Consider the following 13,340-nt stretch of genomic DNA (forward strand, 5'->3'; position numbering starts at 1 on the left):
TCACCTTAGCTGTTCACTGTGCACCTACTGTCCAGCTGGTCTGGGCAGCAGGTGCGACCATCTTAGCCATTATATTTTTATTAATGCTGCAAGGCGTGAAGTGGAAATGTTTCATGTTGTATGTCCTAAACTGTCTTTATCGTATGTTGTTTTTTTCTTTTTTTTTTGAAATGCCTGTGATAATGCTGCAAACCAATTTCCCCACGGGGACAAATAAATACTACTACTACTACTACTACTACTTATCAATCTTGACCTTAAGTCTAGGTCACTGTCCATCCATAGAATACCATTGTACATCAGACTATTTTTTCTATCTCATCAGTGTTGTGGAAATTCAGCTACTTTATTGACTTGTGTGCTGGTGGTGGAGCGCGCCTTGAAGGACTGAAGGCTGATGTCATGCACAGCTCAAATCATATCTAAGAGGAGAGAAAATCATTTGATTGCACCACTTGACTTAGGGAAGGGGGAAACGACAAGGACAATCAGTCCTCATCATCTCTCCCTGTCTCTCCTTTAATAACAACATTGCCACTCTGAATTTTGAGCACACTTATGTGGGCCTCCGCTGCATGATAGAATCACACTGACCTCATGTGATTTAATGCAATCAGCCCTCACAGCTTGTGTGAAATTGTATTGTTCTGTTTCAAAGGAAATGGGGTATGATTCTGTGGAAATGATCCGACAGCGTCGCCCCAGAATAATTCTGCAGGGGAATGATGAGGCGATGTCATTAAGCAGACAGTTGTGTATGAAAAGCTTTTCGCTCCTTCAGGGATTGTGGAATGCCTTAATCATTGTGTAAAACCAAAAGGATTTGTAATAATGAAGGCTTCACTGCAGCTTCAGCAGAGGAGGAGATCCGGAGCTGGTTGAAGATGCTATTTAACTGTATTTGACATGTTTATATAAAATATATAACACATTTTGACTGCCCAGCTGTTTGTCACAGACCCTATCTTGTTCATCGTGTTGAGTTTTAAGTTAGAAGTACTGACTTTAAAATACTATGTTTACTGTGTCTGATCTGTTGAGGCTGGAAACTCGATATAAATATGAAGTTGCTTTGGTCAAAAATCACCTGCAATAAACTCATTTTGAAAAGAAACAAGATGAAATGACATTTTATTATGATAGTATTTCACAATCGTAAGATTATGTATCTGTCTGTATTTTTTTTAATTAAATATTGAACACAGTAAACAGTTTTCATATAAAACATGAAGCAGATTTTCAATCTATCCATCAAATATCTGCAGTTCTGCTCCCTGAAAAACTACAGTATGTCAAAGAAAAAAGTCTTTTGTTTTCCACCACTTTTCTTAAATTTTAGGGTATTTATCTCCGCAGTATATCTGCATGGAGCCATTACACTGTGACAGTGAGTGAGCACACACAATATTGCTGAAACTGAAGCAGTTGAATTGAATTCAGCCATGGTTAATTTTATTATTAAAACCTGTGCTTTTCCTACTGTGACATGTCAAAATGTTTTCCATGAAAAACTTTCTTACCTACCAAAGCTACAAAGTGCTTTGCAATAATAAGGCCGTATGGTTCTGGTTTATTTGGATCAAATAAAATTGGGAATTTCTTGTGTGCCAATTTAACACCTGTTCATGGATTCTCAAAAAAACAAACGTATTGTACGTCTCATGCATGGATTATTACTTGATGTTTCACTACACGCAGCGTACAGCAGCTGCCCGTCCATCCATCAGCAACACTATATGTTTAATTATAAACCTGGTGTCACACAACACCTGTCTGTCTCACCATCATGACTCATTTTTAAGCATCAGCACATCATTTTAGAAATATTTGTCTGAGTTGACCTAATTTACATCATTAAATACGCACAGACCATGAGTATGCAACATATGAGATTTGTAAAATTAAGAGTCTGTTTATTCTTAACCCAGTTATTAACCTCATGAAAAAAGAGTTCCCTCTAATTTGCCCAATCAAGGCTTTGTATTCATCTGCCACTGTCATGCTGTCTCCAGCCTTGGGATTTCCATATAAATTTCTCTTTTCACCCATCTTGCTCCCTTTTATTCTCTGTCACCCTGTTTCTCTCTCTTCCCTTTGATCAAGTGTGCTCTCCCTCGTGTTTGCTGGGATGTCAAGCTTGACTGCTTGGCAGTGGCCTTCCTTTTAAATGTTTTTTCTATTGCTCTACTGTCACAGATCACAGGACAGAAACTGGAGTGGCAATGCAGGCTTGTACACCATGCACCACTCATATATTTCCCCGTGATGCTCATTGAAAAGGTGATTTTCTGCCTGTCTGGAACAATAAGCCAGCTTGGCATATAGACCTCTGCTGGTATGAATACAGCAAAATTGAGCCTTTAAGACCAGGATTTCATGAGTGAGGTCTGATGAGGAAACAGTCATGTCTAATTTTACTTGTATCATTGAGGGGGCTTATTATGGGATTGGTGAGAGAGCCTAAAGGATTCTTCTTGAGGAAAGAACATATTTTTGTTAAGATTCATTACCAGTGGCGTAAAGTAGGCTATTGGTATAAATAACTGCTGGTGTTAAAATACACCAAGTACAGTAAGTAAAATCAGTAATAAGTACAATCATCAAAACTGACCCAAATTTCAAAGGTTAAAGTCGTCATTTTGCAGAATGACCAATTCCAGCATGTTAATCTATAATATACATTTGGGCTATCATTTTTGTTGCATTAACATGTACATGTTTCTTGCTGTTGCTGGTTGATGTGAAGCTAATTTTAACTGCCCTTTATATTGTCAGAAAATGTGCATCATATTTTACACGTCTCTCATAGGTTTTGTATGTATAATCTTAATCTGCAAAGTAACAATAGTTTTCTTTAAAAAAATGACTAAAATGTAGAATATTTCCCTATCTGCTGAATTCAGCAGCATGAAATTAAAAACCTGTGTCCTGTGTCCTGTGCTGTAGTGACTGGTTCTTTGTGTATCACTGAATCATTGCCTAAAATAAGTGTGCGTTTTGCCATTAGACAAAATCATGTGTCTTGTTGTGAAATCTTTATCATCCAGTCTACCTCACCAACAATCCTGAATCAACTGTTTTTTTAATTTGTTTTTGCTCAGAAATATTTCAGGTTTTAAATCAGATGTGCAATCATGCTTTAAGCACATCTGTAAAATGAGCTTTATGCAAATAGATTAACTTGATTAAATTGTAGACATGACTCAAGGGGTAAACATTATCAAGTGGACCTCAATTTCTTCTCAGCTTTGCAGAATTGGGAAGTTAACGGCTGTAATCACATCACAGCATGGGTAACAAAGTTTACGACAGTATGCTGCTACGACAATCAACACAACCGTTTTACGGCAGGCATGAATTTGTGGTGGGAAGCTTGTTGTTAGCCGACAAGCTAAGTGGTCGCTCTTGTTTTATTCCCTGACATTAACCCTGAACCTGAACAAAACGGTGACACGGTTAAAGCTTCTAACCCGGACAAATGGATGTCGGAGAGCTCCTGAGCTATCAGGTAGAAATTTAACCATACTCGTCAGTGTTTGGAAACTCTAGTCTAGCTAACATTAACTTATCTCATTCATTGGATTGCATTCAGTAGCATTGCTAGCGGTTACCTCTGAACGTTAGCAAGCAGACTTTAGCTTAATCGCGTTATTTATTTTTATTTGTCTATTTACGTCCTTTAGTTTACCGCCAGTGAATAGTGTAGCACCCGCTTGGCAGAAGAATAACTCAACTATACTCTTTGTTTACAATAACGTTAGCAGTTAGCATGATAGCCGAACGTGGCTGCAGTGAGTGGAGAGGGATGCTGCGACACTAATTTATACACATGCTAGCTGTTAGTATCTAAACTAATTTCACACGAAAGTGTTGAGACAAACACTTATGCATTTGTACACTGACTCGAGGGGCATTGTCAGTTCGGTTACGTATCTTTTCTTGTATGCCAGCGTCCACTAAACATTCTCCTAATTAATACAGTTTTGCTTAATATACAATATATACACACTTCACACCATATGAATAAATGCATTTTAACAGTCGTTTGCATTCATTGGAAAATTCGGCACATTAACGATCCACTAAATAACATTTGATTTCAGTAAAATCTTCATTTTCTTACATCATTTCAAACTGCTTTTTTTGCAGCTGGTCTTAAAAGTTGTCATTTCCTCAGAGCAGCTGTTCATATTTGTACAATTGGTGCTGAGTGGAAGATGCACTTATGTGAAAAGAAGAAAGCAGATCAAAATTATTAATCAGAAGTGCAGTGTTTTTTTATTAAGTTTCTGTGCTAGTGTAGTTCTGTCTTGTCAGGTACATGGAGATGCTTATGTTTGCGATTTCATGATGCACTTAATTACTTATCTCTCAATCAACAACATACTTCTATATGTATTTACATCATTACATTTCACCATCTCCTTTCCTCTCGCAGCCTGATAGAGGAGCGAAGCGTCCCAGGCAGGATGATGGAGGAGCAGCGGGAGGAGAGGAGGACTCTCGGGGAGGGAAACAGCAGAAAGGCCTGGGTGCCAGGGAGTTGGCCAGATACCGGGAAGTTGCAGCAGGAATTGAAGGAGGGCTTGAGATGAGGGAGACTGAGGAGCTGACTGGGGACAAGAAGAAGATCCTGGAGAAACTGATGGACCAGGATGAAGAAGAACCTGAGGTGAGGAAAATTACTATAGCGTTATTATAGAATTGTTATTTTTTCTACAAAGTGAAATGTTTATTCAAAAGATATGTTCAGAGCTTTTATTTGAAACAAATTAAAAATTAACTTCCTCTTACTCATAGTTGTAAACAGTGAGTTTCATCCATTAATGAAGTGCTGCACAATTTGTTACAGGAAGTAGTTGCCACGGTGAACTGAAAATAATGACTAATTTATTTTCACAGAGCAAGACACTAAATAATCTAATTATTATTGATTTTTTTTTTATAATTACCTGTTTTTATTATTATCAGCAATGAGCTAATGGACACATGAATTTCCCCTAGGAGATAAATAAAGTATCTATCTATCTATCTATCTATCTATCTATCTATCTATCTATCTATCTATCTATATCTATCTATCTAATAGCTGCCATTCATAGATAATAGATGTCATTAGTGAGAAAATATCACAATTTCAAAATGGTACAGGGGATAGGGTTAAGGTTGAATTTTCAGAGCAGATATTCATCACCCATTATTCACACCAACCCTGTCTCTCGAAAGAATAAATTCAGCTTAAAGTTACAAAAGTGAGAATAGATGAATTTTATTTGCAGGATAGAGGTGACTGTCTTAGTTGTCTCCTAAAATAGGTTGAAGTTTATCAAAAACAAAAATAGTTTGCATTGCTTTGTACTCTGCACACTACAAAGCTAGATTTATACTTGTGTGTTAAGGAGTGAGTGAGTGAGGAGTCTTACATATGGTACTTGTCTGAAGCATGAGTGCTTCAGAGTCTACACAGGTGCAGTGGAGATACAATGTGGAAACAACAAGAACTGTGATTGGTCAGCTTTGGCTGCTTGTGTTTTCTCCAACAAGCACTCCTTTACAGTAACACATCTAACGAAGTGACTGAAAGTGTAACAGTTAGTGAGGAATATAGTTAAAGCACATTATGACCCTATAATGTGTGACACACCTGTTTAGTTTTGTGGTGGTGATATCAGTGGGAGAAATCCTTCACAGGACTATAAATCAGGACCTGGGACTTCCATAAACCCCTCATGTTGAGCAGAAATCCAGATTAAGACTCTGCTTTTGTGTGTTGAAATCAAAAGCTTGACCGAGCCTCGCTCACACTTGGATATACATAGAAACCTTTCCATATATTGCATAGTGTCTGACATTTCTTCACAGAATAGTCATGTGCGTCTGTTTCCAGCATGTGTGGGTGAACATGATAATGTAACTGTTAAGTGTGTGTGTTCACACCAGTGACAAATAGCCAAGTGTTTAGTATTTGAATCTACACAAATTGAGTGTGGCCGAAGATGAATTTTATCAGGCCCTAAGGTCATATTTAGGATGCATGGTTTAGGTCTGAGTCTAAGTTTGTAATCTGTTTTTACTTGACCCAAGTGAGTCATGATTCCAGACCTGAAATAGTGAAACAAGACTGCACCACTACACCAAAGTAAAGGCGAAATATAAAATGATAAACGAATGGACTGGGAAAGTTTCTATGTGATTGTTCGTTGTTAGTGCCAGTTTCGTGTATATTATGTAGTGCATAAGAAAACTGCACATCCACATTATCCAGTTCTTATTATCCCACACTGCAGCCTTTTCAAATATTCACTGTGTCAAGAGCTACTCAGAGGAAAGTGCTGCTCTGTTCCATAATGTCAGACAATTGTAATTTCCTAACCTGTCATTATCTTTCCCACACTTAGCAGGCTTTTAAGCCACCAGGAGGTCAAACACATTCCCTTTCTGGTCAAACGCACTCAGATTCCCTCTGATTGTAGAAAACTCCACTGCTCCACTGTAGCTCCACCGCTCTGCTCACATAATTAGTTTGACCCTGTGTGAGCTCAAATTAAGGGTCAAAAAGATCTTTAGCTTGGAAAGTGATGTTCAGAAATAATTCTGCAGTTTGCAAAATCAACCTTTGTAAACCTGCAAAAAAAATTAGCATGAGTTTGTGTATTTGTAGAAAAGATTTGTATTTGTAAAAAGAAAAAAAGAATCTGTATCTGGTAAAGACCAACATTAAATCTTTTTTTTAGTCGATAATGATTCAGCTTCATCAGGACCCGGACCTGCATTAAAACCAGCTGCCCTCTTTATCCTTTATTTGACAGGTGTACAAAAGTTGATTTACAGCCACAAACCAAAAATCTTTTTGACCCTAATTTGAGCCCCATAATCCAGGTGTCTTTTGTTGTCTTTGAAGCAGTTACCTACATAAAAGGCTTATTTTTTTTTCTCATTTTTTTCCCTTTTTTCATCTGTTCCTCCCTTCTCTCTCTCTCTCTCTCTCTCTCTCTCTCTCTCTCTCTGCTAATCAAACAGGCAGAGCCGGTGGACGAGAGTTCTGTGAAGAAAATGATCCTGACCTTTGAGAAAAGATCATACAAAAATCAGGAACTGAGGATTAAGTTTCCAGACAATCCAGAGAAGTAAGAACATTAATAACTGTCCACAAAAATCCAGCTCTTACGATTTGGATATTGCACTTGGTCGTATTGTGATTTCCATCATATTTTTAATTGATTAAATGTTAAATTAAGCAAATTTTCATGTGGACTCAACAAAGCTTATAACAATTTTTTTTTCATCGCTAAACACATCTTCAGGTAAATTTTCCATGAGTGACTCACTGTCACCAAAATCTGATAATCTCTTTTTTCATTTGTCAAATCAAGACTGTCACAATTGAAGCGCAATCAAAAAGATGGCTTCATTTTCAGTTATGTAGCACCTCGGTTTCTTGACATGATATCTCTAAAACTAATAATCAGATTCCTGCACGTTGAATTTAATGGCAAAACAGAATGCTAACATGTTATTTATTTATTTATTTTTTTAACTAGGTTCATGGAGTCGGAGCTGGATCTGAACGACATCATCCAGGAAATGCACGTGATCGCCACGATGCCAGATCTCTACCACCTGCTGGTGGAGCTCAATGCCGTCCACTCGCTGCTGGGCCTCCTCAGCCATGAAAACACTGATATCCTTTCAGACTGTTTGTCCATTTTGATCCATTCATTCTGTATGTAGAATTTAATGTTGGATATTATATATTTTTTCTTTTTTTTTTTGGTAAAAAAAAATACCATGAAAAGACCAAAAACGAACAAAGAGTTGATCCCAGTAACAAGTATTGTGTCTGTAGCCTTATACAGCTTATTTCTCATTGCCATAGAGCTCCATTAAAAAACACATCAGTGAGCCGCACCATTACACTAGGGCACATGTTCCGTTATTACATTACCTGAACTTGCACACTGCAGTTTTTTTTTGTTTTGTTTTTGGTCAATCTCAGGTGGAAGTGCACCTGAAGTGCTACTGGAAATAGTCTCCAGTTATTTTTGGAAGTTACTGAGCCTGAAAATGAAACTATACACTTGTGCCCTGTTTTGAAATGATTATGTTGTTAGTGGAAATGACTGGGCTAGAGACTCAGAGCCATAGACACAGTGGTGGGGGTCAAAAAGTATTGAGAGACAGAATAACAAATGGTTGGTTTTTGTCTATTCATGGGATTTGTTGACAATAGGAGAAGTATAGAATATTACCAGCCCCACACTTTAATCATGATATATTAAAATGCTCAGATATTAGATTAAGACTATTAAAAATAGTGTATTAGTACATTTGATTAAAAGTTGATTTAAAAAGTGAACAAAGGAAACGTTCAAGAGAAAATTGGTTTTAATTAAAATGAATACACAACAAGCAACAACAATTACAACACAAAAATCACTGATTGATTTTCCCTGTGGTTGCGTGGAACACACGCAACACAAGCTTATCGTCCTTAGCCTGAACAACATGTCGCCATAGCAGTGGTGGACCTGCTGCAGGAGCTGACGGATATCGACACACTCCATGAGAGCGAGGAGGGTGCTGAGGTGCTCATAGATGCTCTGGTGAGTTCAGGATTTTACATCAGTCTTTGACGATATTGACGAAACAGCACTTTGTGGAGTCAATACTGAAGTTTCTGGTTCTCTGGCATCCAAATCAGGCTGAGGATTGATTCCTTTGTCTCTTTTAACGAATCAAAATCAGGGCTTCAGTCCGCTCTCCCCGACTGAAATACATGCAAATGTTTTGAGTTAATGTCAGTTCAGACTACAAGCTGTTATCATGATGCTGCTTTCAGACCAGTGTCTGCATCTGATACTGTATATTGATTGATATTGATACTATATTATTTGTTTTTACTGGTGTTTATATTAGACAAATAGTCTATTAACTTTGGAAACATAGTGTAATTTAAATGGGGCACAAATGTGCACACTGCTTTATTATTTCTGCCTTGACTTATTGATAATGAATTCACCTTATTTAAATTCTTTTCAGCTGTGCGCCAGTGTAAGTTGGTGTTGCAAATAAATGAACTTGAGATTGAATTTCAGAAAGTGTCAAAAACTTAGTCAAGAGGAAAGACACTACATTTTAATGTGTAATGTCATCCACACAATTATAGCATCTTTTCTCACACTCTTTTCTTTTGAGTTATCTAAAGCTTTTCTTTGTCACTGCGTGGCTGTGTGTTTAACATTATCTCTCTTTGTCCCATCCTCTCTCTGTATATTTAGCTTTCTCTCTCTCTCTCTCTTCTTTTTTTTCTTTTTGTCTCTGAGCCTGTTAATGAGCCAGGGATGATTTTTGATGCCCCATTATGTTTGCTGACATTTGGAGCGACACACACAAAGGTCAAACTGCAATGAAGTCCTGATATACCTATAGTGGAGGAAAGAAGTGTGTGTCTCTGCTCCTTCACGGCTGTCTCTGTGACACTTCATCAAACGATCTGTTGGCTTGAACCCGCCAAGTTTTGTGCCAGGCTACGTCCCGGTGGCATTCATCGGGCATATTGGTGATTGTTTCTCGCCACACCTGTGTCGTCTGATGTCTCAGGGGTGTTTGAGCAGCCTGACTACACGTTTTACATGAAAATTCAGTAGTTCAGTGAAAGTGACATTACAGTTGAGTTACACTCAAGCGGCGACCTCCGGGGCTGAAAAAAGAGGCAACACTGAAGTGCAAAAAAACTGCAGTTCTTCAAATGGCCACTTGAGCGAGTCAGTCCCCATAGAGGCGTACGCTCGCCACAAGCCGACATGCACTGAAGTCTATGCTCCACACACACACACACCCCACCCCCCTCTTTGCTCGTTTTTGGATTAGCCGGGAGTTAGGCGCAGTCACGCACTGCCAAGATGGCAACAGGTGATGTCACGGGGGCTACATCCATCTTGATAGACAGTCTATGGGTACACTATGATGTACAGTGTATGAAAGGAATTGGAGTAATGTCTCGCGAAGCTTTTCTTTTTGTCGGCTGTTTAGAATTTGACAGGAACGAATGTCAAGCACTTGACAGAAAAGCTGCTCTGTGTGTGTGTGTGTGTGTGTGTGTGTGTGTGTGTGTGTGTGTGTGTGTGTGTGTGTGTGTGTGAGAGAGAGAGAGAGAGAGAGAGAGAGAGAATTGGCTTGTTATGTGACAGTGGTAGAGACAGTAGCTCAGGTGGCTTTGCATCGCTCTAAGGATAAAGGCATTATATATAAAGGCAGTTCATTTACCATGCAGCGGAGCACCCATAAACCCCACTCTCTTTCTGTACAGCAACATCCAAGTGAAACGGTTTCAGGGCAGCCAGGGTTGGTTGAATCCATTTGTCTCTCCTCTTTGCTGTACTGCCTCCAGCTCCTCTGTCCTTGTTGCCAGAAGGCCAGGTGGTACCCTTGATAAGATGAATCAAAATGATCCACACCAGTCTCCGGTGGCTCATAAATCTGTGTCCACTGTCCATCTCCTTTCATCAGTAATTGTACTTTTATCCGGCCAGTCAGCACCCAGCGAGCTGTTTGTTTATGAGTCTCCAGTCTTGACTTGACTGATAACACTTGGACATGTGCAGTAGGGCTGGGACGATTATCCGACATAATCGACGATGTTGATTATGAAAATTATTCGACGTGGAATTTTAGTGTCGACGCGTTGTGTAAAACCACACAGGGTAAATGTTCATAGAACAAAACCAGAACTTTCTAATGGGACCGTTTATATCCATCGTCTTTGGTTTACCCGGATACAAGCGCAGCGCACGGACTGGGACAACGCGGTGATGTAATTGAAGTCATTGACTACGTGAATGATTTGCGTCTGTGTAATCTATTTGAACAACACGGCGGCGTCTACCAGCAGTACGACGGAGCGTGTGGAGCAACACGCGGCAAAAAGGCTCGTACACGGTCCTCCAAAGTTTGGGAATACTTTAATCTTGACACCAACAGTGCGGTAGTCTGCAGACTCTGCAAAGTGCATCTGGCATATCTCTCTAGCACGACAGTCATGCACGAGCACATAAAGAGGAAACACCCTGGTGCAGCGAGTCAAGATGGCAGCAAAACTTAATTGCAATAAAATTACTGTTAGGTTAATAAAAACAATAATCGTTAGATTAGTCGAATAATCGAAAAAATAATCGCTAGATTAAACGTTTGGGACAGCCCTAATGTGCAGAGAAGCTCAGACAGGTGACGTGTTTCTTCTGCCAAGGCCGAAGCTTAAGGGTGAACCTTCAATCTTGTCATTGCCACGTTCCTCTCGTGCCTCTTTTTTTTTTTTTTCCTCTTTGTGAATTGAGTTTGTCAGGTTTCCTCTTAAACATCACATCATGTTACAAAATTACAAAGGTGAGGATTCAGTTGACAGATCTCCAACACAGCGGGAAAGGATGGTGTGTTAAAAAAAGTTGTGTGTTCTCAATCACATACCCAACCTCAGCAATCAGACTGCATATTCGATGTTATGGTGTGTGATGCCATGTGAAGTTTCTTATTTTCTTCTTGTATTTTAATACAAGAAGAAGAACACTGATCATTACCTGAAATTTCTCAGGTAATGAGAATACATTTAGAGGGTTTTATTGCACCTGTGAAGAGGACTGAAGTTAAAAATGTGACTTCATCTCTCTGTCTGCAGTTGGAGGGTCAGGTGGTGGCGTTGCTGGTGCAGAATATGGAGCGGCTGGATGAACAGGTGAAGGAGGAAGCCGACGGCATCTACAACACACTGGGTAAGGAGATGAGATGTACAGCCAGGCTTTAATAATCATTTTCCAGGAAGTGTTCATGCTGAGACAAAACCGCCATCAACATTAACACAGTTTATTTATTAATAATTTAATCCTCGAAAGACCTCAACGCAATTCACTGTATGTGCAGTGCCATATTTAATCCTGGATTCAAATGCAGTAAAGCCGTAATGAACTCAACACAGTTCACTTTCAGCGGTTTGTCTTAAATGAATATTAGTGTCATTGTTTCCAAACTGCCAATGCTCCGTTCATTTGTGACCAATCAGAGCCTTCGACCGGACACTGTAAAGTGTCGGAGGCCACAGCTTTGTCAGATGGAATATATGGGTTCACTGAAATAGTTAAAGCATGACAGAAACAGCTATAGCAATTTCCTCTAGGTGTTTTTCAATTAACCTGCTTAAAGCGCAATTTGAAACTGTGAACTTAAAAAAGAGAAATGGAAACGTGAATTTCTCCCCAAAAAAATGAGGTGGTTTTTCAAACAATTCACAACAATATTGTGTCGACAACACACAGTGTTCGACCGTACGTGTCTCTCAGCAGCAAAACAAAACCTGGACTGTGAGGGGACTTTCAATTGCTGCACAGCCTTGTGCGTTCATTCATATTCAGAACATGTGGAACAAATATCAGTGAGAAATCTGGGACAAATTTCACTGCAGAGACAACTCTGTGGTTTTACACTGAACAGGATAAAAAACAAAACAGGCTTGGATAAAAATATAATTTGAATATTCGCAGCAAGCACAACTGATCAACCTTGTCTTGTTTAGTTCTGAGACATGACAGGCTCTTCCAGAGGGAGGTGTGTGCGCCTTTAAGGTGTGTATGAGCCCGAGTTAGAGCTCTGGGCAGTGCGGTGACAGGAAGTCCTCGCGGACTCCGGTGTGACATTACAGAGGGCGTAGACAAACTTTATTTGTATTCTTTAAGCTTTATCAGTGTGTCCCCCTGCTGCCAAGTGTCCTTAACTTTTTCAGTGTCAGCGAATACAAGCTGTCAATGTCACATTTAAATGTTTTGGCAAAGAGGAAGCGCTTTGAAAACACTTATTGGAAGTTTTTTTTTTTTTTTTAAATCTGAGACCGGGTGAAGTCCGCAAAAGTGAAGCGTGCAGGTTACAGAGCGCCACGATCATTGTTTGCAGCGTGGATTTGACAGTATTAGATGCAGACTCAAGGTCATTGGCCAGCAGATAGTTTTTAGCCTCACATGAATCTGACTTTTCTCCCTCTCAGCTCTTTTTGTTTTGAATGAGTCTACTGAGATGATTTTTTATTTATTTTTTTCTTTGTTGCCAGATTGAGGCCGAGTGTCAGGAGGGCTGTTTAGGTGTGTGTGTTTGGCTTTGTGCGTTAGTGTGGGTTATATCAAGAGAGGCGTGCTAGTGCATCCTTTATTCAAGCTTGTGTGTGTGTGTGTGTGTGTGTGTGTGTGTGTTATCAAGGGAGCTTTCCAAGCTTGAATACGCCTTTTGTCTGCCTTGGCTGCTCTCTGCTCTGAGCCTGCTGTCCTCCAGGATGCTGTCTGTCTGCTCTGTTTGAATCACTG

The 13,340-nt window shown here is 39.5% G+C and overlaps 1 protein-coding gene across 1 annotated transcript in view; it reads left to right on the plus strand.

The window, feature by feature from the left end:
• Positions 1-3,346: 3,346 nt before the first annotated feature.
• The window catches only part of ctnnbl1 (catenin, beta like 1), a 53,207-nt gene continuing 43,213 nt past the window's right edge, over positions 3,347-13,340 (plus strand). Inside the window, exons 1-6 of the mRNA XM_056385412.1 lie at positions 3,347-3,508; positions 4,439-4,672; positions 7,021-7,127; positions 7,542-7,681; positions 8,506-8,603; positions 11,672-11,765. Coding sequence (XP_056241387.1) covers positions 3,479-3,508; positions 4,439-4,672; positions 7,021-7,127; positions 7,542-7,681; positions 8,506-8,603; positions 11,672-11,765 — 703 coding nt within the window. The 5' untranslated portion in view covers positions 3,347-3,478. The remainder of the gene's footprint in view (positions 3,509-4,438; positions 4,673-7,020; positions 7,128-7,541; positions 7,682-8,505; positions 8,604-11,671; positions 11,766-13,340) is intronic.

The sequence above is a fragment of the Seriola aureovittata genome, chromosome 9, assembly GCF_021018895.1.
Source record: "Seriola aureovittata isolate HTS-2021-v1 ecotype China chromosome 9, ASM2101889v1, whole genome shotgun sequence".
NCBI classification, from domain to species: Eukaryota; Metazoa; Chordata; class Actinopteri; order Carangiformes; family Carangidae; genus Seriola; species Seriola aureovittata.